General features: G+C 51.0%; 1 protein-coding gene across 1 annotated transcript; it reads right to left on the bottom strand.

Annotated features, from left to right (window-relative positions):
* Positions 1-9,795: 9,795 nt before the first annotated feature.
* LOC144735977 (cAMP-dependent protein kinase type I-alpha regulatory subunit-like) lies at positions 9,796-27,957 on the bottom strand. The gene is made up of 10 exons (XM_078618577.1): positions 27,762-27,957; positions 25,345-25,542; positions 23,152-23,243; positions 20,989-21,050; positions 15,960-16,006; positions 14,722-14,880; positions 13,736-13,796; positions 12,788-12,909; positions 12,206-12,287; positions 9,796-11,647 (listed from the first exon to the last, which is right to left on the bottom strand). The coding sequence occupies exons 1-10, from the start codon at positions 27,918-27,920 to the stop codon at positions 11,475-11,477; spliced, it is 1,155 nt and encodes a 384-aa protein (XP_078474703.1). The 5' UTR covers positions 27,921-27,957; the 3' UTR covers positions 9,796-11,474.
* Positions 27,958-27,983: the final 26 nt, after the last annotated feature.

Genomic DNA, 27,983 nt, shown 5'->3' on the forward strand with positions numbered 1-27,983 from the left:
CCGAGTCTTGTCGCTTGCGGAAACACGCTACTGTGTCACTCGTAGAGAACTTTTGGCGGTTGTTTTTTTCCTACGCCAATTTCGACCGTACCTTTACGGTCGTTCGTTTATTGTGCGTACGGATCATGCAGCCTTGCAATATGCACTCAAAATGGACCAGCCATCGGGACAGTGGGCACGTTGGTTGGACACGCTGCAGGAATTTTCCTTCCAAATTCAACATCGGAAGGGAGTGCGCCATGCGAACGCTGACGCACTTTCCAGATTACCAGGGCGCGCCCCTTGTAAATGTGCGTCGGGGACGCATAGGTGTTCGCCGATTCTGAACCCCCCTCAGCCGCTTACGTTGGCCGTCGGGAAGTCGGATACTCCGATGGAACCGGGACCGACTGATGGGGTTTTGAATCTGCCGCGGTCTGTCTGGATTCGGGAACAGATGATGGACGAGTCGTTGTTGTCCATGCGGAAGCGGTCTATGAGGGACAATGGGAGTCCGAGTTCGGCTGTGGGGCCGCGAACTGCTCTCCGAGATGGTCTGCTTATGTGGCAAGAAAGGTTCCAGGAAAGCTGGCGTGTGGTGGTACCAACGTCCTTGCGATTTGAGTTGATTAGAACTCTCCATTGTGACACACTATTGCATTTAGGGGTGCAGAAGACTTTGTTGACGTTACAACGTCATTATTTTTGGCACGGCATGGCGACAGATGTCGTAGGGCACGTGCGCGCGTGCCCTGAATGCGCCCGGCGTAAGCCGCCTATGAATTGGTGGCACTGGACATATTGGGACCCTTCCCACCATCGGCGAGGGGAAATAAATATTTGCTGGTAGGGGTTGAGTATCTCTCCCGTTGGCCGATGGCCTGGCCGTTGCCCAATCAGTCGGCCACGGCCATCACCGACGCCTTTTTGTTTGGGTACATTATGGACAAGGGGGCGCCTGAGAGACTCCTCACGGACCAGGGCCGAAATTTCTCTTCTAAATTATTGGCTGAAGTGTGCGCAGGCCTTGGGACTAAGAAAATACGGACATCTCCATACCATCCGCAGACGGATGGTATGGTTGAGCGGCTGAACAGGACATTGTCTGCCATGCTTTGCCATACTGTGAGTGAACAGCAATCAGATTGGGATCTGCACATCCCCGGAGTGCTTTCGGCGTACAGGATGACGCCCCATGCGGCTACAGGGTATTCGCCGTTTTACCTTATGTATGGTCGGGAAAACGTGCCTCCGGTGGATGTGCAATTGGGTACTGGGGTGAAGGGACCTCGTAAACCACTCCCTGAATACATTCAGGACACGGTTCGCCGGGTTACGGAGGCGCGGGAAAACGCCCGCGTGGCTACGGCCAAAGCCCAGGCCCGGAACGAGCGGTATGCTCGGCGGTCTGAGGGGGAGTGCCCCTGGAAGGTGGGAGACCTGGCCTGGCTCCATTGCCCGCAGGTGCGGCCGGGGACCTCTCCTAAATTGCACAAACCTTGGCATGGTCCTGTGCGCCTCATTGAGGTTCCCAATCCACAGTCGGCGCGCGTTCAGATTGGGTCTCGCCGTTGGTTTGTTCATACGTCGCGGTTAAAACCATATGTTGCTCCCCTACGTGATGCGTCATCTCCCAATGTTGCCTTGCCGGGGTCTGTTGCTGCTGACTCTGACTCTTCCCCGCCTGCGTCCATTGATCTTGCTAGAGCGCCTGTCGTACCTGTTCCAGACAGGCCGACCGTGACACCGCGGGGGAGGAGTGGGCCTGTTCGGAGGGCGCCTGCCAGGGCTGCGGGACCTTCAAGCCCGGCGACCCTTCCGACCCCGCTGCAGGCGCATTCGCGGAATACGACCAAGACTGATTCGTCAGGGACACGAGACGTCGGTGGACTTCCAATCGCAGCAGGGGAATTACCCCCTGTCATTCCTCGTGTTCCATCGCGTCCCCGTTCTACAAGTGGGCCGCCGACCGTCCGGGACGGGCCGGCGACCCGCACTCGTTCCAAATCGCTTACGTTTCGTTGATTGTATGTTGTTATTGTTCTTGTTCTTGCCGTCGTATTTATCGCATGCTTTCGTACGTTCGTCGATGTTACTTGTGTTGTTGTTCTTGTTGTTATATTGCATGCTTAGTGTCCTTTAAGGGGGAAGGTCGGTTCACCGCATTACGCTTTGGTATTGTTCAGCCGAGGTCGGCTGGGTTTTTTCTATGGGGGAGGGTGGTGTAATGCGGGCGAAAGCGACCTTCCGGATGTGACGTCACGAGGAGGCGGAGCCAGGTGACGTGGGTGAAAGGTGGGGTCCTTAAGCGGGTAAACCGGAAAGAGAAGGCAGTCGGGGTGTGAATGGAAAGGTGTGGGGCCACGCGGGCGTACGAGCCGAGGGGGCACCGTCGAAGCGGGAGCCAACCCCGGGAACAGTAGGGAGCTACTGGGAGGTGTAAAGCTGCAGATAGAGATAGGCAGTAAGGCTGTGTGTGAGGGGCAGCGGGGTGGCTGCCAAGAGTCGCAGGAGCGACGAGGAGGCGAGACAGCACGAGGCTGTCAGAGCTGCAGCAGGAACAGCCAAGGGAGCTGTGTGAGATTACAGCAGCGGAGCTGCTGTGGGGCTGCAAGAGCGACAAGAACAGCAGCGGGGCTGCTGATGGTGACTGGAGTGACATCGGAACCAGCACTGAGAGAATAAGAGAGACAGCCGTGTGGGAACGCAGTACGGACCGAATAAAGGACACTGAGCCAGAGATCGTGGTCAAGTCTTTTATTACAGTATGATACGCCAAGATGTCGGAGCAGAATACCCAATGGTGCGATGTAGATGCTAAAAAGTGATGGGCCAAGCACAGATCCCTGCAGAACACCACAGAGAACTGGTTTAATTGGAAACTTGACGCCATCCTTTGTGACGAAGTATCTACGTTTCTTTAAGTAAGAGTGGAACCACAACAAAGTTATGCGAGAGGTCCCCACTGAAACTTTCAGTTGCTGAAGGAGAACCCCGTGATAAATGGAGTCAAATGCCATGCTTAGATCGAACAGAATGAGGAGGCTGACAAAGCCTTTGACTGCTGACAAAACGTAAATCATTGACCACCATTACCAGAGCAGTCGATATGTGCAGCAGCTGAAAAAGCAAATACAGTCGACATGAAAGGCTGGCAGTACACTGAGTGAGGTAAAGAAGCAGGCAACAGATTATAGACTGGCATTCACTCATAATGGTCAAAAGGAAAATTAGCAGTGTCGATAATAGAATGGCAGTGCGCTGACGTTAATTAAGCAGCAGGCAGCAGGCACATCATAGACTGGCAGTAGACCGTCGCAGCGTCATAAAAGCACAGCTAAAAAAGGGAATATTTAGCAACCTAATAATAAAACATTAGTTTTGTGCACACAAACATTATAATTGTAATATCTGCCAAAGTATTTGTTTAATAATAAACAAGAATACTACAAGAATGCTATCTAAACGCTGTAATAATTTGAATATCTACGGTCTTTATAGCAGTAACTGCACGCATTGTGTTGGGGGGGGCGCGAAGAGGACATGACACTGTGAAGAAATAGCCGCAGTGTTATGTGTATATTTATTGCATGTTAAACGCGTAAAAGAAAATGTCCCCCGTGAGCTCAACCGAACGCGCATCACTTGGCAGGGTCCACCCCCCCCCCCCCAGCGCAATTGGCGTGAGTTGGTATGGTCGATGGCGCGCAATAAATAAATAAGTATAGCAAAATCGCACTAAATCGCTCATTTAACTCATTTAAAGGTGACGGACGTGAAAAAAGAATACCATATTCCCACCACGGCGCTTAGGGCGTGCCGGCTGGCAAATTTTTTTGACCTCAAGCCCACCGTTCAAGAGCCAAATCCCTCGCAAGCGCGCGCGGAGACTTTTATATATAAGAATAAAAGAAAAAAAGAAGATATCATCCATAAGAGGTTTTTTGGGTTAGATCGTGTAAATATATAAACGTGTTGTTAAACCTGCCACCACCCGACACAGCCAACTAGTAAGGGTTGTCACGTAAACAGAACATGGCAATTCGTCCCTAGTGTAATAAACGACTTCCACGAGGATTGTCGACTGGCATCTTTTTATGAATAGAACTTCTACACAGCTCCACTCTCTCCCTCTCTACTGCCGTTGACGAGCCGTTCTCTGGCCACTGTCGTGGCACGCCTCTCTCTCCGATCCCGCCGCTGGCTGCGGCGCGCCAGGAGGAGAGACTGCTTCGCTGGGAGTCCGCCACGTGGTCGTCGGCGAGGAGAGGTTGAGCGGCGATGCAGTCCGGACCCGAGGCTTCCCACACCGACCACGGGTCCCCTCCTGCCTCTGCTTATATTAGTTTTGGTGGAGCAAAGCTCCGCCTCCAGCCACACCCCCTTGTGTACAGCACACAGTCTGTGTACAATCGTACACAAATTGTAAATGTTGTGGCTTGGCTCTCCAACACATCGATGTGCTGTACTAGTGACGAATTGGCATGGTCTGTTTATGTGACAACCCTTACTAGTTGGCTGTGTCGGGTGGTGGCGGGTTTTAATGACACATTTATATATTTACGCGATCTAACCCAAAAAACCTCTTATTAATGTATCCATGTGATGTCTCCGTGTTTGTGGATCGGGCACTGCGTCGGTATATGTTGTTACGGTCTATTCTGGATGACCAGTCGCACGCTGGAGAGTTTTTAATTTTCCATTTGTGCATCAGGTATCTGCATCTGCCATGGTTTGTGCAATGGATGCAGCTTAGGGTGGACCATGAGGTTCGTGTAAGATCAAACTCAGGGATCTGTGTTGGGTCTTTAACAACAAGGCGGTGTTTGTTTACCAGTTCTTTTGAACACCATTCAGCTCTCCAAGCTTCATTGGGGGTTGAACTCGCTCGCATTGTTGAAGGTTCAGCGCATGGGTCCAAAAGGGCTTGCGTGACTTCAAGCGATGACGAGGGACGTTATTGACGTCCTGATGAATGGGAAGGCGACTGTCTTTCTCGATTCGCAGGACTTCCCGGACGGTTGCAGCATTGCGGCAGATGGGTTGGGAGAGATATGTGATAACACAGGAAGCCAGGATTTTGAGGTCGACTGGAGGGTTCCAGTGATACACCGCATTGCAGAGTTCATTTGGACATCAACAAGTCGAGTGGGTGACTACTTCTGGTCAATACTGGTGCACAGCACTCGGCTACAAAGATGTCCGTAGCACTGGTGCTGATGCTTCCCAGCTTGTGCTTGCCAATTTCTGGACTCGGTTTCCCCTTGTTTTGGTCTCGGTAGCTACCTGTTTCACGTGGTTATGAAAGGTGAGCGTACGGTTTATCTTCACTCCGAGATACGTTGGAGTGGGATCGTGCCAGTGTTGCTCCAGGTCACTTTCAGAGTGTGCTTCACTAGTTTGGATGCTCGAAAGTTTGGCAGGACTCTTGCGGTCCGGTATTGTTGGGTTATCAGCACCCAGGCATCGTAGTAGGCCCCAGGTACGGTGGCTGGAATGTGTGAAGTCCAGGCCTTTAACGCACTCAATCCACCGCCATTGTCTGGCTGAATCTAAAGACTCCAGCAGGGCCTTTCCAACATGTGGGCTGCCAAACTGGTTGTACTGTCTTCTTGGTTCTTTCGGTAATGTCACGTAGAAGGGAAGTAATAAAATAATAAAAATAAAACATAATAAAATATAATAAAATATTATGTTTTATTTTTATTTTATTACTTCCCTTCTACGTGACATTACCGAAAGAACCAATAAGATGAATCCCTGCAGTCACGAAAGCTTTAAATCGAAATGGTTGTACTGTCTGAGCAGTGCCTGGGAAGCCTTGGGGGATGCTCTTCTTGGCGGCTGCAGCAAGGAGGTCAACTAAACGGTGACAACATTCTGGTGTCACGGGAATTCAACTCACTACTCTCTCTCTACAGCCTCCTTATAATGGTCCCAAGTCAGCTTTGACCAAGTTCCACCTTGGTCATCGTTTTGACACAATCACAGGGATTTCGATGCCAATGTGGGTGATAATGGGCCTATGTTGACTTTTGGGGCAGCTTGGGAGTATTTTTCGGGATGCGTTCAGTGTGCTCCCACGTTGATCTTTGGAAACGATGCCATGGTCCGGGCTGTAGTCACGTTGCGAGTGAGCATAGTGGAAAGTTGCGCACTGCTTGGGATCGAAAATGAGATGCAGATCTTCAGCATACATCCATTCAGTGAGGTCTTCGCCGATGGCCCGATCTACTGCATAGCCCAGATAGTATGGTGCCTGTTAAAGTCACCAGAATAGGTGAAGAAAGAGCAGGAGAGTGGTAACGAGTCAGAGTTACTTGATTACACTCGGCAGCTTGATGTGTTAATTATGCGAGTTTGTGTTGATGTTGATCCTGATTGGTGCAGTAAGACGGGGAGCGTGGAACATGGGTGGGAGCAGAACTGGCTCATAGAACTTAAGGCTCCCTTGGGATTCTTAGTGTTCAGTAACAATACATGAGGCTCAGAGCCAGACGAAAGCTCCCTTGGAATGCTTAGGGTTCAGTGATAATGCATGGGACACCACAGCGGCCAGATGTCAATTCCCTCGCCTGGTATGCAAGTCGTGGGTTTGATCCCGACCCTCACGATATCTGTATATTTGCAGTTTGCACGTTCTCTCTTCACGTGGTTGCATGGATTTTTCTCAGCCCTGTTATTTCTCTCCCCTTTTAGAAACATGCTTTTAAGTATTTAGTTGCAATACATTTACACATAAGCCACTATGTTGAGCGACCATTTGTGGCCAGGTCGCTTCTGAACAGAGCTATATAGCTCAGTGGTCCTTACATGGCAAAATAAACGATTTTAGTTGAGTTTAAATGCATGAGGCTCATGTGACCTGACAAAGGCTCCCATGGGTTTCTTAAGGTTCAGTGATAATGCCTGAGGCTCAGAGCCAGACTAAGGCTCCCTTGATATTCTTAGGGTTCAGTGGGGAGGCCCTCATCCAGCAGTGGATTTACACCAGGGGCTTAATGCAACAGTTGTCAATGGCAGAGGCAATCCTACTATAACACAACACATTTTTAAAATATTTTATTAAAGTTTAAGAAAAAAATTGAAATACTTTCATATTCAGAGTCATGTATAATTAAAGCCAATGTCTACAACGTTGCTAAACAATGATATATGAACTTAATACAAATGTATGCTGTTAGGTAATACACTTTGAACATAAATGACTTCACACTGTTTATAAGGTATTATTTAAAGGTAGACAGTTTGACAATATGGTACATTTGTGGCTGAGTAAACCTAGACATTACCCAGTACATGCACTGCTTTGTTAATACAGGCGATATCCCATTTAGATGCATGGTCACTTGCCACTGAGGTCCTTTATTTAACCAGGTGAGCACCCATTGAGAGGCTCATAATGGCTTGCGAGACACTTGACGAGCAAACTTAAGAAGAGTTCTCGGTAAAATTCCTGGTCTACCAATGGTCGGGTGTTCTATCCTTCCCCTAAGTCTACTCAGCCATTACACAATTATGATTATAATCAGGTGTCGATTGACAGACAGGGTAAACACTGGTGCGATGGAGAGTATGATATATAAAAAAAATACACGCGCCACTATTGTATCTCACGTAAATCAAAAGCCAAATTCCACCAACACTGACCACCAACGGAAGCCAATGTGCGCAGAACTCCGCTCGAGTCTCTGCTTGTAAATAAAAACGTATCTTTGTCCTTCGGGCCACCTCCCCATTGGCTTTCCACACCAACATCACCGAGCGGTTTTTATTGAAGCACAAAAACACCGTGGACCGGTTACGACCTCCTGGTGTTCATCAGCAGAGTAGACACAGGTTCGTTAAAGACAAACGCTGCCGACTGTTGATCTGGAAAGCCAATAGGCTGATGGAACTAAACCACGAGGGTTATTTGTTCTTATTAGTCGAGACACAGAAGAGATATCTGCTTTTACAGGGCGTTCGTTCGTCATTATGAGGGCAGCGCTTGCAGTGCTGGAAGAATGTCTGCTGCTGTGCCAGGGTGTTTACGAGGTCGGGTTCAATGACAAACTGAACCGGGCATTCGAAGAAACGCGTAACATTAACGCACTATCGCCCCAGCCGTGTACATATATATTCGTACAAAGATACCCCGTATAGCCTCAACAGTCTTTTGGGAAAAGTGTTATTAGCGAGTAGCACCTATGAAGGCTGGCATGACACACGAGGGGGTGGGATGGCCAGCACTAGTGATGATGTTTACACATCACAACCGGTACTCATTTGAAGCAGTCAACCCAGTGGAGGCCCAGAACTTCTTTCCCAAATGTACATTGCCAACCGTGCTAATCGGAGGTGTTGGGGAAGGACAACAAACTAAACAGAAAAAGAACCTCAGATCATCATCACTGAGTGTTGGCCATGAGCAGGAATTGAACTCGGTTCTACTGGTCACGAGCAACATTAAACAATGCACACGGGCACCGTTGAGCAAACGAGCGACGATCGATTGGAAGTTCGGCAGCACGCCACGCATGGCTCATTATAAAGAGGCAACAATACTGTCTTTGCCTTCACCCATAATGCTAGATGCCCACGCATCTTGAGTGTCTCCGTTATGAAGCCAGGAGTGTGTTGCTGTGGTGTGCTGCATGTGTACACGATGGGTAATGGTAGTTAGTGTCTGCACAGACTGGGGCCACCGCGGTATCATTGTTAACGATACTTTGGGATGTCAAATTTCGCGATATTCACGACACCAGGTTTCCCACGACTTTGTAATTGCTTTAAAAATGTTATCCTATCGTTGCTGTGATTCGCTAGATTTCCAGGATGAATGGATATTGCTCGAAAAAGTCCTTCAGGTGCGGGTCACTCAACGCGAGCCGTGTTATGACATCACAACGAGTAGCTGCTTGTAACAGGACGCGCCGTCAGGAAACGGTGAAGTTGAATAATCGCCGTGCCCTCAATTACCCCGGAATTTTTTTTTTTACAAAATATTATCTTCATGGGTCAGAGCTGTTTTCTTCAGAACTTAAATTATCATCATCAACTTTAATTACGGTTCTTTCTTGAATATTTTGTTCGCAAATGAAATACTTTAGGAAAACATTTACAAACCACAGTTAGGATATGGCGATATTTTGTGCGACTCAGATGCGACGATGGTCGTCGCATCTGATCTTGGCGGCAGCGCAGTGAAAACACTTCCTGCCTCGCAGAAATAGAGTCCAGGATTTGATTCCCGACTCAGGTGCCCATATCCCCTTTCTGCATTAGGTTTCCCTCTGGGTTCTCCAGTTTCCTTCCATAGCTTAAAAAACACGTTCCTTCGGAGTGGGCAGGTAGAAACTTGGTTGGACAGCGCATTCGTGCACGGCAGAAAGCTCGCGGTCACGTGACGCACTTCAACCAATCCGGGAGCGTACATGTTTGGGAGGGGCTATGCACGACAGACAAATAATCCCTGGTGGGCAGTGTGGGACTGTTGTTCCTACCTGTAAAAACCCAACCATACAATGTAACTGGTATTGGCCAAAGACATTCCAATGTAAAAAGTTTAAATTACCTGCTAATTACTCAATTGGGATTACAAAGAGCAACACTGACCACCAACCCCGACTGTGAAAAGTTAGCAGGACCCTCCTCACAAAGGGTTTTGAGGCTCGGTGATGATTACATGGGGAAACGTAATAACAATATCGTATGACGCGATGTAGTATCGCCAAATGATAGCAACCTTGAGTACGATGGACCAGTCCTTGTGCATACCGATTGTGATGCGTATGAGGGACACAATGAACGGCACGAATTATGGGTGAAGAGCTGGGATACAAATCATACGGAGGCACTTGTTTGTAGATTCAAAGTTTGGTTAAAATACACTCTGAGACTTGAGTGTAAACACATACACACAGACACGCATGCGTACATACAAAGACAAAGATTCCCATATATCGGCTTAACAGACTGTTGGGGCAAGTGCTGTTAGCAAGTAGCACCTATGAAGGTCGGTATGAGGGGGTGGGTGGCTAACACCATGCCCGGCCGCCTTTGTCTCCCCAGCGGGCTTGTTTATACACCACACCAGGCACTCATTTAAGGCTGGGTCGACCTAGGGGAAAGGTGGGGGATCGGTTCAGATAATCATCACTGGTGTTGGCCGTGAGCGGGAATCGAAACTCGGGTCACCGGGTACGTAGCACAGCGTGCTAACCGCTACACTAGATACTCCCCACATAGAGACAAAGATCCTCCATATAGCCTTAACAGACTGTTGGGGCAAGTGCTGTGAGCGAGCACCCACAAAGACATGCATACACACACATAAGGATACAGACCGACACACCAATATACACACGTACAGAGGTAAACACATGTACCCAGGGCTTAATTTCTACACTGAATATTGGACGTGGTGTGCACGGAGAGGCACATATTTGCTGGTAGAATGGTGTCGGTGACCTGTGACTAGCAGTATCCACAGCTGTTCGAGAGAGGTATACTGGATGTGGTGTGCCACATTTCGAAAATGGAAGCGTCTGCACGTACATATTGACCGGCGCATACGCTATGTGTAAACGCACAAAGCGTAAAAAAAAGCGCGTGCAGACATATGAACGTGCCTATACAGACACATGCATTCACACACAGATGCACTTACATGTAAGCATAGACAAAGATCCCCCATGTAGCCAACACAGATTGTAGAGGGAATTGCTGTGAGCAACTATTAAGGCTACCATGGCACAGGATGAGTGGGTGGTGCTGCTGTTTCATTCTGCACGAGGTACTCAGTTAAGGCTGAATCAACCTAAATGATTCCCAGGACAAGATGAGATCATTTCCACTGATATTAACCATGGCGGGGAATCAAACTTAGGTCGCCGAGCTCATCGTTAAAAGCGACAACTGCACCACCACTCCCCAAAAGGAGACACTCACTCACACAAAGACAAAGACTCACACTCGAGATACATAGGCATACGAACACACGGAGAAAAGACACTCACACAGAAACAGAGGGACTCGCACACAAGACACACAGAGGAACACAGACATAAAGCCTTTTCTCCAGGAAGACGCACAGAAACCCAATGACACAAACACAGCGTCACACAGATACACACACACACAGCATCACAGATACACTTACACATACAGACTCACTCTCACAATGATACTCGCACAGACTCTCAAGACTCGCTGCTCTCGCAGACACCGGCAGAGACACTGACAGATGAACAGAGAGACTCTCACACGGAGACTCTCTCACACGGATAACACTGACAGAGATGCCGATAGACACTCTCACACGGAGACACTAACAGAGACACTTAGAGATGCACAAACAAACTGACACACACACTTTGTCACATGGAGACACGAACAGAGATGCCGACAAGACACAGACAAAATCTCTTACACGGATAATGACAGATGCTGATAGACAGACTTGCTAACACGGGGACAGTGACAGAGACGCTGATAGATGCACACAGAGACTCTCACACGGAGAGAGACACGAAGCTATTGTACTGCTGGATGTTCCGCTTGAGGATGCTGGAGCAGGGCCCCATGACCCTTTCGAAGCGAGGCCGGTCCAGCTTCACGCACTTGAGCTGGCTGCGAGCCACCACCGTGGCCGCTCGCGGGCGGTCCAGCAGCAGAGCGATCTCTCCTGGCATTGCACACAGAGCCCAGCATCACACGCAGCGTCACACGCAGCGTCACACGCAGCGTCACACGCAGCGTCACACGCAGCGTCACACGCAGCGCCACACGCAGCGCCACACGCAGCGCCACACGCAGCACCACACGCAGCACCGTCGCACGCACAGCAATAGTGTCACACACAGAAATAGTGTCACACACAACAGCTACTCATACACCCAGCGTCACTCAGCACAAAACATTAAACAATCACCGGCATGATCTATCCACTGCTAGATGAAGGCCTCCCCAAATCCTGCGCTGTAACAATCCACAAGCACCTGCTCTACACATGAGCCGATTTCATCATCGTTCCATTGCCGCTGTCTCCTTCTTGCCCCCCCCCCCATGTCTCCCTTCCCCTCCTCCCCGTGTCTCTATCCTCCTACCCGTGTCTCCCTCCCCCTCCTTCCCGTGTCTCCCCCTCCTCGTGTCTCCCACCCCTCCTCGTGTATCCCTCCCCCTACTCCCGGTGTCTCCGTTCCCTCCTCCCAGTGTCTCCACTCCCGCTCCCCGTGTCTCTCACCGAAGTAGTCAGAGGGGCCGAGCCGTCCGACCTCCACAAACTCGTCGCTCTCGGCGCGACGCTGCAGCACGGCCGCGGAGCCCTGGACACGGACGGGCGGTGGGGGCGGGAGTGTGAACAGGTGTCTGTGTGTGGCAATGTGTGTCTGTGTAAGTATTAGTGTGTCAGTTTTTTTGTCTGTGTCTCAATGTATGTCTGAGTAAGTAGCAGTGGATGTGTCTGTGTGTCTTCATGTGCATGTCTCAATGTATGTATGCACAAGTATCTGTGCATGTCTCATGTCTGTGTGTGTCTCAGTGTGTCTCAGTGTGTGTCTGTGTGTGTCTGTGCGTGTCTCTGTGCGTGCGTGTCTCTGTGCGTGCGTGTCTCTGTGCGTGCGTGTCTCTGTGCGTGCGTGTCTCTGTGCGTGCGTGTCTCTGTGCGTGCGTGTCTCTGTGCGTGCGTGTCTCTGTGCGTGCGTGTCTCTGTGCGTGCGTGTCTCTGTGCATGCGTGTCTCTGTGCATGCGTGTCTCTATGCGTCCGTGTCTCTGTGCGTGTCTCTGTTGCGCGTCTGTGCGTGTCTCCGAGTGTGTCTCTGTGACCTCTGTGATGATGTAGAAGTCGTCCCCACGTTCCCCCTGCACCACGATGTTCTCCCCGTCCTGGAATTGAACCGGTTCCAGGGCATCGGCCACAGTGAGGCGCTCCCACTTGTCCAGGGACTCTGAAAAAGATAAACACAAAGATCCCCCATATAGCCTTGAACAGACTCTTGGGGCAAGTGGTGTCAGCGAGTAGCACCTATGAAGGCCGGCACGGCACACGAGGGGGTGGGTGGCCAGCACCAAGCGTAGCTGCCTTTGCTTCTCCAGCGGCGATGTATACGCACTGCATCTGGATGAGTTGACCTAGGGGAGGTTCCGGAGCAGTTCAGATGTTTGTCACCGATTTTGGCTATAAGCGGGGATTGAACTCTGCTCACTGGGCTCGTAGTGCAAAGCGCTAACCACTACACTACCGCTCCCCATGTCACACACAAAGTCAAAGATTCCCCGTATAGCCTTAACAAACTGTTGTGGCATGTGCTGTTAGCGAGCACCCATTTAGGACAGCATGGCACACAAGGGGGTGGGTGGTCAGCACTACGCCCGGCCGCCTTTGGCTCCCCAGTGGCAATGGGTTTACACACCGCACAAGGTACCCATTTGAGGCCGAGTCGACCTCGGGAAGGCCCAGAACCGGTTCAAATAATCGCCACTGGAGTTGGCCATGAGCGGGAATCGAACTCATGTCGCTGGGTTCGTAGTGCAGCCGTGTTAACCGCTACACTACCGCTTCCCCATAGACACGAATACACTCGCACACACACGGCAACATTCACTGAGAAACAAGACACGAATACACTTCACAGACACGGAGACGTGCGCGCACACACACACACACGAATACAATCACAGAGCAACTCAGAGGCACGGACACACACAATGGCAGACACGCATAGACTACTACACTACCGTTCCCCACGTCACAGTGACCACACGCACACTCACCGAGTATGGATACTTTGCTCAAAAACTCTTCATACATCTTCCTCTTCCGCAGAGTGCTTCCCTGTACACACACAACACACATAGTATACCGGTGTAAGTGTCAATAGGTGTATATCGCCATCTGTGTACGTATAGATCTCGGTTTGTGTTTATCTACATAAGTGTGTATCTATATTTGTGTGTGCTTCGGCATGTGTGTATGTGTATACCCGTTGTCTCTGTGTGTATCTATGTTCATCTCTGGGTGGCAAAAATGCAGCAAGTTGGCACAGTAGGGGGTACAGCTGGTGCATCTACCAGTCATCTCAGTCAGCCAGCCCATGGCACCTGGGTCTATCCCGTGACCTCCTGTCAGCGAGTCTTCGACGACACTTCACGTGGCCTCAAAGTGCACGTGGCCTGGCACAGGCGCCGTGATGACATCACTGTCACTTAGTGGTGAATGGCGGGTATTGCTATCTCTGTGTGCATCTGTGTGTGCATCTCTATGCTTGTCTCTCAGCCAAGAGGATGCATCTTTAGCTGCCTGTGTGCATCTCCCTGTGTCTCTGGCTCTCTGTGCAGATCTCCCTGTAGCTGTTTTCATCTCTGTGCATATATCTCTGCGCATATATACAGCAATACCCCGGTTTACGTCATGGATGCGTTCCTGAAAGGTGCGACGACGAATATCGAAACGTAAAACAAAGCGATTTACAGGGTAGGTGATGGCGAAAGCTGAGGTGATGGATACGGGAAAGGATGACCGATGATGCTGTCAGCTGAGTGTGAGTTGAGGCGACGTAAATCTGGTCGTGGTGTTATAAAAGTGATGTACTTGCCAAACAACGTAAAAGTGGATAGCGTAAATGGAAGTCTGACTGTATCTCTGCGTGTGTAATTCTGCATGTGCATCTCTGCGGCGTATTTCTGCGGCGTTTCTCTGCCCGGGTATCTCTGCGCGCATATTTCTGCATGCGTATCTCTGCCCGGGTATCTCTGCGCACCATGAGGATTCTCCGGTAGCTGTCTCTGTCGATGCCCCACAGTTTGATGTCGCTCCGCGCTTTTACGGTGGCGGCGCGAGGAGTCCCATAGATCAGCGCCAGCTCCCCAAAGCTGCCCCCGTCCCCGATGGAGCCCACCCAGTCACCCCCCACGTACACCTACACACACACACACAGGGGGAGAGAGATACAGAGATATACTTATACACAGATACACAGCCACCAACGTACACTGACACGCCATGGGAGAGACATACATAGAGAGATACAAAGATGCCCCTCATAGCCTTAACAGACTGTTGGGGCAAGTGCTGTGAGCGAGTGGCAGCTAGGAAGGCCGGCATGACACATGAGGGGGTGGGTGGCTAAAACCATGATTGGCCCAGCTTTGTCTCCCCAGTGGTGATGTCAACACACCACACCAGGTAATCATTTAAGGCTTAGTCGATCTAGGGGAGGTCCAGGACCGGTTCAGATAATCGTCACTCGCCGGGTTCGTAGCGCAATGAGCCAGCCGCTGCCCCACAGAAATACACACAGGTACACACAATAATAATAATTGAGTTCAATTGCGGTTTGAGCTATCGTTCGTAAACTGCAAGGGCTATCATACCGCAAGGCGCTGTGTTGCAAAGTCTGCAAGAGTAGGGGGCGATGTTACTGCTGTGTCTGATCCCAATTGAGTAACTTGCCGTGTAAATGTAAACATTTAGCAAATTTTTACCGTGATGCCAGCACACGGTCGCCTGTTGCTCGTTCATAATGGCATGACGGGTTCTTTCACGTCCACTGTTTGTGAAGCGGACACCAGGCAGTATTTTACAGTTAACATGCACCGCAAAAGTTACTGGGGCGGCCTGCAGGTGTTGGTGGCCATGGGAGGGAATCGAACTCGGGTCGCTTGGATTCGTAGCGCAGTGTGCTAGACCCTGTAGTACCGCTCCTTCATACATAGAGAGATAAAAGCCAAAGATTCCCCCATATAGCCTTCACAGACTGCTGGGGTAAGTGCTGTTAGCGAGCAGCACCTACGAAGGCCGGCACGGCACACGAGGGGGTGGGTGGCCAACACCACGGCGGGCCGCCTTGGTGTCCCCAGTGGTGATGCTAACACACTACACAAGGTACTCATTTGAGGCTGAGTCGACCTCGGGGAGGCCCAGGATCGGTTCAGATAATCGTCACTGGTGTTGGTGGCCATGTGATCTAACGTGGAGAGGGAACACAAGGACACTCACATCAACTTCTCCCTGATCCAGAACGTAAAAATTATCCCCTTCATCACCTGCAAATACACATCATCCTCATCAGGATCATCCTCATCGGCATCATAATCATCAGCAGCAATATTGTTAATATCATCATGATACATATATAATTTTAACACACAGGCTTTTGTGACCAATATCATCCATAATAATGGCTGTCACCTGATGAGGCTAGTTGTAATTACTGGTGAAACATCGTACTCAGATTGTAAATGTTGTGGCTTGGCTCTCCAACACACCGGTGTGCTGTACTAGTGATTAATTGGCATGGTCTGTTTACGTGACAACCCTTACTAATTGACTGTGTCGGGTGGTGGCGGGTTTTAACGACACATTTATATATTTACGCGATCAGTATTTATTACTATGAGCCAAAAATGTGTGTGTCCCGTGCGTGACGTCACTCCATGTCGGCCAGTCCTCCGCATTAATAGTCATGAACAGGAGACGTCCTCCACATGAACACCCCCCCCATTAATAATAATTATTAGTGGGTGACCCTCACGTCACGCGATCTCCGTAACGCTATTGAGACATTGAAGTAAAAAGGACGTCATTATGAACAAGGGATTATAACCTTTAAATGAAAAAGCTCTATCACCGCAGCCTTACAAACTGCACACGAATTGATGCAATTGTAATAACCGACTCTGGACCACGATGTCTGGCTCAGTGTCCTTTATTATTCGGTTCGTGCTGTACACCCACACGGCTGTCTTGACTCGGTAGCTTCTCCACGGTGCTGACTCCAATGTCAGCCCGATCCACAACAGCAGCTCCGCTGCTGTTTCTCTCACACAGCCCCCCAACGGCTGTACTCGCTGCTGCTCTTCTCCCTCCGCAGCTCTCGCAGCTTCTTGCTCTCTCTCTCTCTCTCCGCAGCTCCTCCTGGCAGCCACACCGCTGCCTCTAACACGCAGCCCTCCTGGCTGTCTCCTCCCCAGCTGCACACCACTCCGCAGCTTCCTCTTATCTTCGGGGTTGGCTCCCGATGGCCGTCGGCGCCCCCCCTCTCCACACTCGCCCCCGTGGCCTCTCCACACTCGCCCCCGTGGCCTCTCCACACTCGCCCCCGTGGCCTCTCCACACTCGCCCCCGTGGCCTCTCCACACTCGCCCCCGTGGCCTCACCCTTTTCCATTCACCACCGGACTAACTTCCCCTTCCGGTTTCCCCGCTTAAAGCCCCGAACCTTCCCCCCACGTCACATGACTCCACCCCCCGTGACGTCACCTCCGGAAGGTCGCTTACGCCCGCATTACACCACCCTCCCCCGTAGAAAAATCCCAGCCGACCTCGGCTGACCAATAGCAAATCGTAATGCGGCGAACCGAGCTTCCCCCCCTAAAGGACACTAAGCATTTAATGTAACAACAAGAACAACAACAACGCAAAGCACAACAACGCACATCCGCATGTCGTACACGACAGCCCCCCGGCCCCAGGATAGAGATGATGTAATTCCGGGCCGCTTAAGAAACCCCAATAATTACCCAAATAACCGCGATGGACGCCCCAGTATTTACATTTGAACAGCAATATTATTTACACGTGAAAACAACAACAACAAAAAAAAATTCTGCTCTTACCCACCAGCAGTCCTCCCTTGAGGACCAGCACAGACCTCAGACGTACACAGCATGCACCCACAGTCACTCTCAACAAACCCCTAATCGCACACCCTCGCGTGGAGAGCCACGCTCCCCAGCGGTAACGTTTAACTCGCCGTAACCCTCACCGTGGTCGTCAACCCACGGCAACATCCATTTACCATACTCTCGGCTAGTGCCATTTCGGGGATGAGCAGCACTCGGCCATGCTCCTCCCTTACTATCCCATCAGCGATGGACACACACCAGCCTCTTATAGTCTGACGCTTTATAGCCAAGGGAAGATCAATCCCTCGGCAAGGCCAGATATCAACGACCCCCCCCATGGGGTAATGTTCTCTTATAGAGACAATAACGCCCTAACCCAATCCCGTGAGCCCCCGGCACACCAGGTTCAGTCTGCCACCGCACAACTGAACCATGACTCCCCGAGCCATATGAGCACACGGCCCATTAGTTTAAGACATACCACGGAGGTTTCGCCTCCCGGCTGTCAGGTCAGCCATCAGCCATAGGCCGACGTGACCACCACTCGTGCATCACCCAATGAACAATGGCAGGCATAACAGATGGAATATTTGCCCCACCGAGGTTTTTCCCGCGCGCTCACAATGGCGGCCCTTTCCGCAAAGCGCATCGTCGCCATACCCCGCGTGTGCGCAAAATGGCGGGCCAACGCGCGAACACGTGGCCAGTTTTCTCCATTCGTGCACCCCAGCTTCCCTTTGCTGGGGGTCACAAATTGCATCCCCCGTCTTATTGTAACAATCCCAACAACGATAGACGCACAGCCCCAGCTTGCTGTGCGCAGCAGTCATATCGGGGAATTTTTAACCAATATTTTACCAACCACATTGGTTACACAACCCAACTCGCAAAGCAACTCGTGGCTGCATGCGACCAACCGAATACGCGACGCAACTTGGCGCCAATTACGGTCCCATTAGCATTAACCTTTGAGACACCCACAACGGCGTCATCACGCACCCTCAAAGCGCGCTCTCTCTCTCCCAAAGCGCCGTTACCCATAATATACACAAAATCGCGTGTACATAACATCCATACGACCAAATAATAGGGTCCCCCTCGAATTTGTTACCACATTCCAAACAGGTACGCACAATTAATAACATCCCAATCCCAATAGTCAATCAATGCATCGCACCCCATAACCGTACAGAACGGTGTAACAGCACATACAGTCAGCATATCGCGATCACACGCGCACATTTAAGCACAATAGCAACCCGATCTGCAGGTAACCAACACACCATTAATCCAGTCGTAACATTGCAGCAACAACACCAATATTCTCTCTCTTGCAACAACCACATCGCACCTAGCACCTCGCAGCACAATACACCAAAAAAAATATATATATTTTCCAATTAAGCCCATCGCACAAGGTAACCCACGAGATGATACAGCGCAAGATACCCGACGCTCCCGAGTTAATAATTAACTTCGCCATCAATATAACAACTCCACACTGCAGCGCACAGACACAATTTAACACTCAGCAAGCACAGCATACTCTCCGTCCATTCTCAACACACGTACACACTTTAATTGACACCGAGCAACAAGCAGATAGCGCGTTCATCGTTACTACACACACATACCCACAGTCCGAACCGCGCTCCGCACAATCGAGTCATGAGAGAAACAAAATCGCCCCCACCCGGCCCTCGAAAGATGGGTGAGGTGTGTGTAAAGGCCGGTTGCGTATCGTTACGACCCGCCCGGGGCTGCAGCAAGAAGAGGATGGCAGGGCGGCAACTTGAGTCGTCTCGCAGAACTCGTTCGGCGACTTGACTGCTCCGTTGTCACGCACCCGAGCCAGGATGGGAGAGCTCCCGCCCCAGCAGCTGTAGCGTCGTCGTCCTCTCCTCGCAGCTCCCCCTCGCAAAACAGCAGCTCACAGCAGGCTGCTCTCCCCGCGGCACCTCCAGATGGCAGCGCAAGGCTGCCTCTCCGCCGCGATGTTGAAGATGGCGGCGTCTCCCCGCCGCGGTGAAGACAAGATGGCGGCTTCCCGCCGTTTCTCCCCTGCCACGCCCAAGATGGCGTCTCCGTGCCGCGTGGCAGATGGCGCTGGCAGCGCAGGCAAGGCGTCGGCCTGCAGACCACCATCGGCTTTCCCCACTGCCGTCGTCGGCGTGGTGAGCTCACACGGTTTCGCCAGCACGATTTTCCAGGTCTCCAGCTGCGCCATCTGTCTCAATCGTAAGTCGGATGATGTAGCAGATGATGGCACAGGAATATTCTTTCTTCCGAGCCGTCTTGACAAGCCGTTTCACTTCTGACACCAGTGTAATGAACGACTCTGGACCACGATGTCTGGCTCAGTGTCCTTTATTATTCGGTTCGTGCTGTACACCCACACGGCTGTCTTGACTCGGTAGCTTCTCCACGGTGCTGACTCCAATGTCAGCCCGATCCACAACAGCAGCTCCGCTGCTGTTTCTCTCACACAGCCCCCCAACGGCTGTACTCGCTGCTGCTCTTCTCCCTCCGCAGCTCTCGCAGCTTCTTGCTCTCTCTCTCTCTCTCCGCAGCTCCTCCTGGCAGCCACACCGCTGCCTCTAACACGCAGCCCTCCTGGCTGTCTCCTCCCCAGCTGCACACCACTCCGCAGCTTCCTCTTATCTTCGGGGTTGGCTCCCGATGGCCGTCGGCGCCCCCCCTCTCCACACTCGCCCCCGTGGCCTCTCCACACTCGCCCCCGTGGCCTCTCCACACTCGCCCCCGTGGCCTCTCCACACTCGCCCCCGTGGCCTCTCCACACTCGCCCCCGTGGCCTCACCCTTTTCCATTCACCACCGGACTAACTTCCCCTTCCGGTTTCCCCGCTTAAAGCCCCGAACCTTCCCCCCACGTCACATGACTCCACCCCCCGTGACGTCACCTCCGGAAGGTCGCTTACGCCCGCATTACACCATGAATATCACGTCGCGGTCTGCTTTTCGGTTGCAAGTTTCAGATTTACTGCAATACACCCGTCCTTGGATGGACAAAAGGCTAGTTAACAACATAATCATCATCATTTGTAGATATATTAGCATTGGTAGCATAAAACTGGTCTCCTGGAGCTGAGTCTTGAGACCCTAAGACCCGGTCTCTTGGAGCCGAGTCTCAAGACCCTGAGACCCGATCTCCTGGAGCCGAGTCTCAAGACCCTGAGACCCGTTCTCCTGGAGCCGAGCCTCAAGACCCTGGGATCCGGTCTCCTGGAGCCGAGTCTCAAGACCCTGAGACCCAGTCTCGTGGAGCCGAGTCTCAAGACCCTGAGACCCGGTCTCCTGGAACCGATTCTCAAGACACTGCGACCGGGTCTCCTGGAGATGCGTATCATTCCGTGGGAAGGAGAGAGTTGAGAGAGCAGTGCACCTTGCTGTATGACGACGTCTCCGGCAATGTGTGTGACTGAGAACATCGCGTCAAATATGTCACTGTGGAACGAGAGAGATTCGCAAACCAGGTTACACACACATGCACGGTTAGGAATGGGTTGATGCCAAAAACAGACAATGGTGCTGGCTACCCCACGTAATCGTGCACCGTTCCAACCTCAACGAGCCCTCGCTGACAGCCCCAGTTGAGAAATACTGAATTGGGATTTCCCGTAGCAAAGTCCCCCCCCACACTCCGCCCCCTCCAGCGAAATAATCTAAATATTTATTCAGACTGGGGGAATCCGATGAGCTACGAAGCTCTTTTACACAGGTGTCGTCGGGGCAGGTCAGGATGCTGCCACGCCGTCTGCTTCGCTCACGGCGGACATTAAAGATCCCGTGACGTCATTCGCAAGGAGGTTGGCCATCGCGTGCCACCGGCGTCATGGCCCAAGTTGAGAAATTACACCGCCAAGAACTCGACTGGAATATACATGGCGATCATCGCATCCCTCCCAAAACAATTTGACAGGACCCTCCCTAATAAATGTTTGTGAGACTCAGAGGCTTTCCTTTTTAACTCTTTCCCGATCTGATGACGTAGGTGTACATCATAAACATTTAACAGAAAAATGTAAAAGCTGAAATAAAATTACTTTATCGGTAGCGAGGCTCCCACAAGGCCATGCGGGAGGGCTATGTGTGGCACAATTTGGCGCCAGCTATCGTAGAGTGCGGTGGTCGTGTCGTTATGGTTCTTTGTGGTGAGTAACAATGTATTTAAAAACAACGGCGCTACGACGCCAATCTAAATAAAATTAATGTTGAGCCGCTTGCTCGCTCCGAGATTCAGCGGTGAACGGGACACCCACCCTACAACTTGCAGACATCTTGGCACGGGTCAAACAATCGCACTGCTTATGATGTTAATACGGTAAAGGCCCGTTATAATGCAGCTCACGGAAGCATGGATTCAGGCACACCACGGGTCAAGCTTCCCAAAAAAAAATGTGTTCTAAACTTAAAAACTTTTAACTAAACTTTGTATTTATTAGGAACAATGAAATATATTTATCTTACCAGGTAAGGCCCACTGAGCTATATAGTTATTTTTCAGAAGCAACCTGGCTATCACAAATGATCAACGAAGTGGCTTATCATGTGGAAATGTATAGCAGCCAAATTATCTAAACGGATGTTTCTAAATGTAGAGAGAAAAACTGGAGGACCCAGAGGAAAATCCACACGACCACGGGTAGAGAGAACATACAACTTCAAATATACAGGTGTAAGGGTCAGGATCGAATCCATGACCTCCTATATACCAGGCGAGCGAGTTACATCCCGCTACCGTTGCAAATCCAGCCCCCACGTCCTGTCCTCTCAACTTTCTCTGTCACGAATGCGCAGTTGGACAGACACTGATACACATGCACAGATTCACACACACACACAAATATAATCAGAGACACAGACACACGGACACACACACAGACATGGAAGACACACACAGAGACACAAATACAGACACAGAGACACAAATATCCCCTGTATAGCCTTAACAGACTGTTGGAGCAAGTGCTGTTAGCGAGCACCTATGAAGGCTGGCACAGCACACGAGGGGGTGGGTGGCCAGTACTACGCCCGGCCGCCTTTGTCTCCCCAGTGGCAATGTTTACACACCACATCAGGTACACATTTGAGGCTGAGTCGACGTAGCGGAGGCCCAGGACCAGTTCAGATAATCGTCACTGGTGTTGGCGGCCGTGAGCGGGAATCAAACTCGGGTCGCCGGGTTCGTAGCACAGCCGCATTAACCGCTACACTGTTACTCCCCACAGACACGAAAACACTCGCTCACACACACGGAAACATTCACATAGAAAGAGACACGAATACACTTCACAGACACGGAGACACACACAGACAAGAGAGACAGAAAATCACAGAGAGATACGGACACACGCAGACAACAGGAGACATACGCAGACACATATATACAGACACGGAGACACAGGCACGAAGGCAGACGCGGAGACACGGGAAACAAGCAGAGACACGCTTTTTCAATCGCTAAACGGGCAGAAGCCTATAACGCGGGTGCTATTCGCATCCCTCGACAAATGCTCCATCGGGCGTTCAGCAAAAGTTAAGGCACCTGCGTTCGGAGTCGTCGAGGTGAGAGAAGAGGACATTGCGAGCGATTGCTTTGGACAGGGCGGCCATGGTTTTGTAGTCCTTGGGGATGACCTGGTAGGAAAAGACAAGCGTTTGCTTCAGGAAATAAAACGGTTGTCCCTCTCTTAAAGAGACCGAGTCGATTCTGACTGCTGCTTAAAGCTCAACACAATGTAGCGAACTAGAGGCTGCTGGTGGGGATAGTTGCAGATTGATGGTGTTCTACGCAGATGAGTGGGAGTCTGGAACAGGGTGCCCACACACGCGGTGGAAGCGAATTTAGTGAGACTCTTCAATAAGCGTGTCGATGAGATTCCAAAATCCACCTGCCACTCGCAACCGAGCGAGCAAAATGGACCGCATGGCCCCCCAGCTCCCACTCGATTCGTATTCTTTTTTGTGTTCCGTGATTTTGAGACATGCATTTCAGATGCTTTAAAGAAAAAGAGAAATACACAGCAATACAAAGATCACCTGTATAGCCATCTCAGACTGTTGGGAGTAAGGGCTGTTAGCAAGCACCTATAAAGGCCGGCACAGCACACAAAGGGGGTGGGAGGCCAGCACCACGCCCAGCCGCCTTTGTCTCCCTAGCGGCGATGTTTTACACTGCACCAGGACCGGCTCAGATAATCGTCACTCGCCGGGTTCGTAGCGCAATGCACTAACCTCTGCCCCACAAAAATACAAACAGGTACACACAATAATAACTGAGTTAAATAGCTGTTTGCGTTATCGTTCATAAACTGCAGGGCTATCATACCGCAAGGCGCTGTTTTGCGCAGTCTGCAAGAGTAAGGGGTGAAGTTGCTGCTGTGTCTGATCCCAATTGAGTAACTTGCCGTGTAAATGTAAACATTTGGCAATTTTTTACCGTGACGCCAGCACACGATTGCCTGTTGCTTGTTCATAAAGGCATATCACGGGATCGCAAACATCTGCAACGAGCAGATGAACCCGCTTCCGTGGGGCCGCATCATGAGAATAACTTTTCAAAGTTGTCGCGACCTCGCGTTTACGGACACACGCGCACACACAGATGCTGCAGTAATAACCGGGTGGTCTGCAAGATTCTAACTGCAAATCTCTGCAACAGTCGAATCGCAAACCTCTGCAACAATGCTACCGTTCAGGACCTTGCATAAGACACACGCCAGAGGTCGCAAACGGGTTTTGATTCCTTACCCGTACCCGGCCGCACCAGGGTCGCAAACGGGTACCCGTACCCTACCCGATACCCGGCTACCCATACCCGGCCGGGTATCGGGTAGGGTACGGGTATCAGGTAGCCGATTGCGACCTCTGGGATGAAGCCATGTTGCAGGCACGGGTGGGTTGATTCTAGGAACTTGAATTGTGAGAAGAGACACGACGTTGGGAAATGAGTGACAAACGGTTACTCACCAGTGACTCACGGCCTACCCGTACCCGTACCCGGCCGCACCAGGGTCGCAAACGGGTACCTGTACCCGGCCGGGTACGGATAGCCTGGTATCGGGTACCCAATTGCGACCTCTGACACACGCACGGTCCGAGCCCTCGCATTAAAACCATCAACCTTAGTTGGAAGGCGTTAAAAATCGCACAGAAAAAACCCCAACGGAGGATTTAGCCCTAAACTAAACAATTTTTTTTACTTTAACCAAGTAAAGCCCACTAAACTTTATAGCTCTTTTTCAGAAGCGACCTGGTCGCAACATGCGTTCAAATACTCTGAATGCATGTTGATTATGAATGTGGAGGGAAAAACCGTAGCACCCGCATAAATATCCACACGACCATGGGGAGAACACACAAACTCCAAATATACAGCAGGCATCTGGGTCGGGATCGAACCCACAACCTCCTGCATACCAGGCAAGGTAGTTAACATCTCCTAGCCACCGTGATGATGATGACAGAGAGACACGCAAACTCCAAGTATACAGCAGGCGTTCGGGTCAGGATCGAACCCACGACCTCCTGTATACCAGGCGTGGTAGTTAACATCTGATAGCCACCGTGATGATGATGACAGAGAGACACGCAAACTCCAAGTATACAGCAGGCGTTAGGGTCAGGATCGAAACCACGACCTCCTGTATATCAGACGAGGGAGTTAACATCTCGCCACTGCGGCGCCTCCAACAGCTCAAACCTCCCACGCTCGGCCCGATGCCTCCCTGCCTCTTACCTTGCGCTCGTAGCCCTTCACATCCTCCTCCGTGTAGACCTCGGCGCTCACCGCTCCGCGTCGGTTCCTCGTGGCGATCACCGGATTCGCGGTGGGAGAGGCGGCGTTCACATCGTTGGCCGCGTTCCCACCCTCCTGCTGCTTCTGCTGCTGCTTCTGTTGTTTCTCCTGCTGCTGCTCATGCTGCTCCTGTTCCTGCTGCAGTGCGGGTGAGTGGAGGGTGATGGCAAGGATGTAGGGCATGGTGAGCCTTGCTCAATCCACTGCTAAATGATGGCCTCCCTCCCAAAAGTCGACACAACCTCTCACAATGTGATAGAACAATCCACCCAGCCGGCACCTGCACAGCAGCCGATTTCATCGCTCCATCTCCGAGCCGCCGTGCCTCTGCTCCGTTTTCTGGCTCGCTTGTAGACTTAAGTAGTTTGCACGTGAATAGTAACCACAGCTATAGGGAGAGTGAGTATATTATGTGGTGTGCTGAGCAAGGACATTTTTTAGGGTCTGGTGGCCATTCCTGCTGAGGCACAGGTGCTGCCACTGTGCTACCGTGCCGCCCGATTGGAGATTTGTGGTTATGACAGGAGATGCGTGGGCTTTATTCGTACGAAAGAGTATTGTAATTATGTACAGAGGTAGGTTAACACTAGGGAAGCCTCGGTTAACATTTAGAATGATCCTAATGTACAAAATAAATAGGCAGAAAGTACGCCTATTTATTAACATGTATCTCCACATTAAAAAGTATATATTATGTACACATCCCATTGGCCACATGGCCTTCTGGAAGTAGCACTGGTCCATAAGAGGCTTTTTGGGTTAGATCGTGTAAATACGTGTCGTTAAGCCCACCACCACCCGACACAACCAATTAGTAAGGTTTGTCGCATAAATAAAACAATGCCATTAGTTACTAGTTATGGATATTGGTCTCGGAAGCCTACGCGTTAAACTGACTAGCATTGGTCCAACCGGTTTTGATATTCAAGTGTCCCATCAACGACGTCACATAGAGACCCACAAACTCACATACACCTAGAGCCCCAAAGACACACACAAATGCATAGTCTCTGAGACCCACAAAGTCAGAGACCCACACTCAAGTAAAGACCCATAGTCACAGATATCCATAGACTCTGACCCATAAACTCACGCAGACCCATAGACTCAGACTCGTAGACTCTCAACAGACTCGAAGTCATCCATGAACTCGAGAGAAACCCAGAGACTTCGCAGATACTCTTAACGCATTAACAATTTTTCCGACTTTCAGCAACGTTCGTCCTAACCAGCAACACAACCTCACGCTCTCCAAGTCTCAATCATATCGGGTCGCCCATTCACGATAGTTACCCTACCCAGACCCTCCGGCTCCCCCTCCTTACAGCCAATGGCGACACTCGCGGACCGCACTGTCAAGAGACCACGGGCGTCACTGTGTAACCAAGTGAGACATACAAGAGGCCACGATAAGAGTCTCATTCGCAAATGTGAGCCTGGGGCAAGTGTTCCCGTGGGGGTGATGATTGCTGTTGCTACCTTAAACAATGCGAACTCAATCCCACTGAAGCTTGGAGAGTCGAATGGAGTTCAAATTAACTCACAAAACCACGTTGTGAAAGACCCAGCGCTGATGGTTCACTGTTTAATCTTCAACGAAGCTCATGGTTCCCCCCCCAAATCGCATCCACTGCGACTGTGGTCATGCAGAACAGACCGTACGAGGTAGAACACAAATACAGCACGAAGGAGACACTCCTGGCGCGGTCACCTGAATGTTTAGTTTAGAATGTGAACTTGTAGTTGTTACCCCGTATCTCCATCAGCCATACGGGAAAAGTTATAATGCTGCTGCATGTGATCACAGCTGAGTGATTTTGAGGCCCTCTTAGCGGATCTTTAATAACGTCCGCGGGATCTTCAATATTAAACGTCCACGACCCATGAACTCACGCCCTGGTCTTCACCTGAGGACGGCTGCTTGCGTTGTGGCCGAAACGTCGTGAGAATTTTATTTTATTGTTTTATTTTTATTATTTCCCTTCTACGTGACTTTACCGAAAGAACCAAGAAGATGAATCCCTGCAGTCACGAAAGCTTTAAGTCGAAATTTTCGTCCACGAATATTTGACACCCGCGCCACGGGGCATTGCATGAGGGCGGGTGGGCGGAAGCGAAACCGCGAACGGCGGTGGCGAAGGATCGCACTCGGCTCTAGCGGACAAGTGCGACAAAAAGAAGAGCTTTGCAGCTCATCGGATTCCACTAGTCCGAGTCAAGATTCTGTATTCGCAGCTGCCGTTTTGTGGCGGGCGAGTTAGGAACACCGCTCGTCGTCAATAAAAACACACAAAGGAGATTTGGAATTCGGCGGTGGCGGCGACGGTGTGAGGGTGAGGAGAGAAACATAAAAACACCTTCTCTAGCTTCTCGAAGAACTCGCGGAGGAAGCGCATGGGCCGCTCGGGGCGCGCCACGCAGAGCTGGACGATGCAATCCTTGAGCAGCGCCTGGATGTTGTGCTTCTGCACGTAGCGCTCGCAGTCGCGAACTCCCTGCTCTGCCGCCGCCGCCATCTTGCGTAGGGGTGGTGGTGGGGGCGCGCGCCAAGCCTCCACTTCCGGTTTCCAAGTTAATTC

Source organism: Lampetra planeri, chromosome 58 (genome assembly GCF_965212315.1).
Source record: "Lampetra planeri chromosome 58, kcLamPlan1.2.h2, whole genome shotgun sequence".
Taxonomy (NCBI): domain Eukaryota; kingdom Metazoa; phylum Chordata; class Hyperoartia; order Petromyzontiformes; family Petromyzontidae; genus Lampetra; species Lampetra planeri.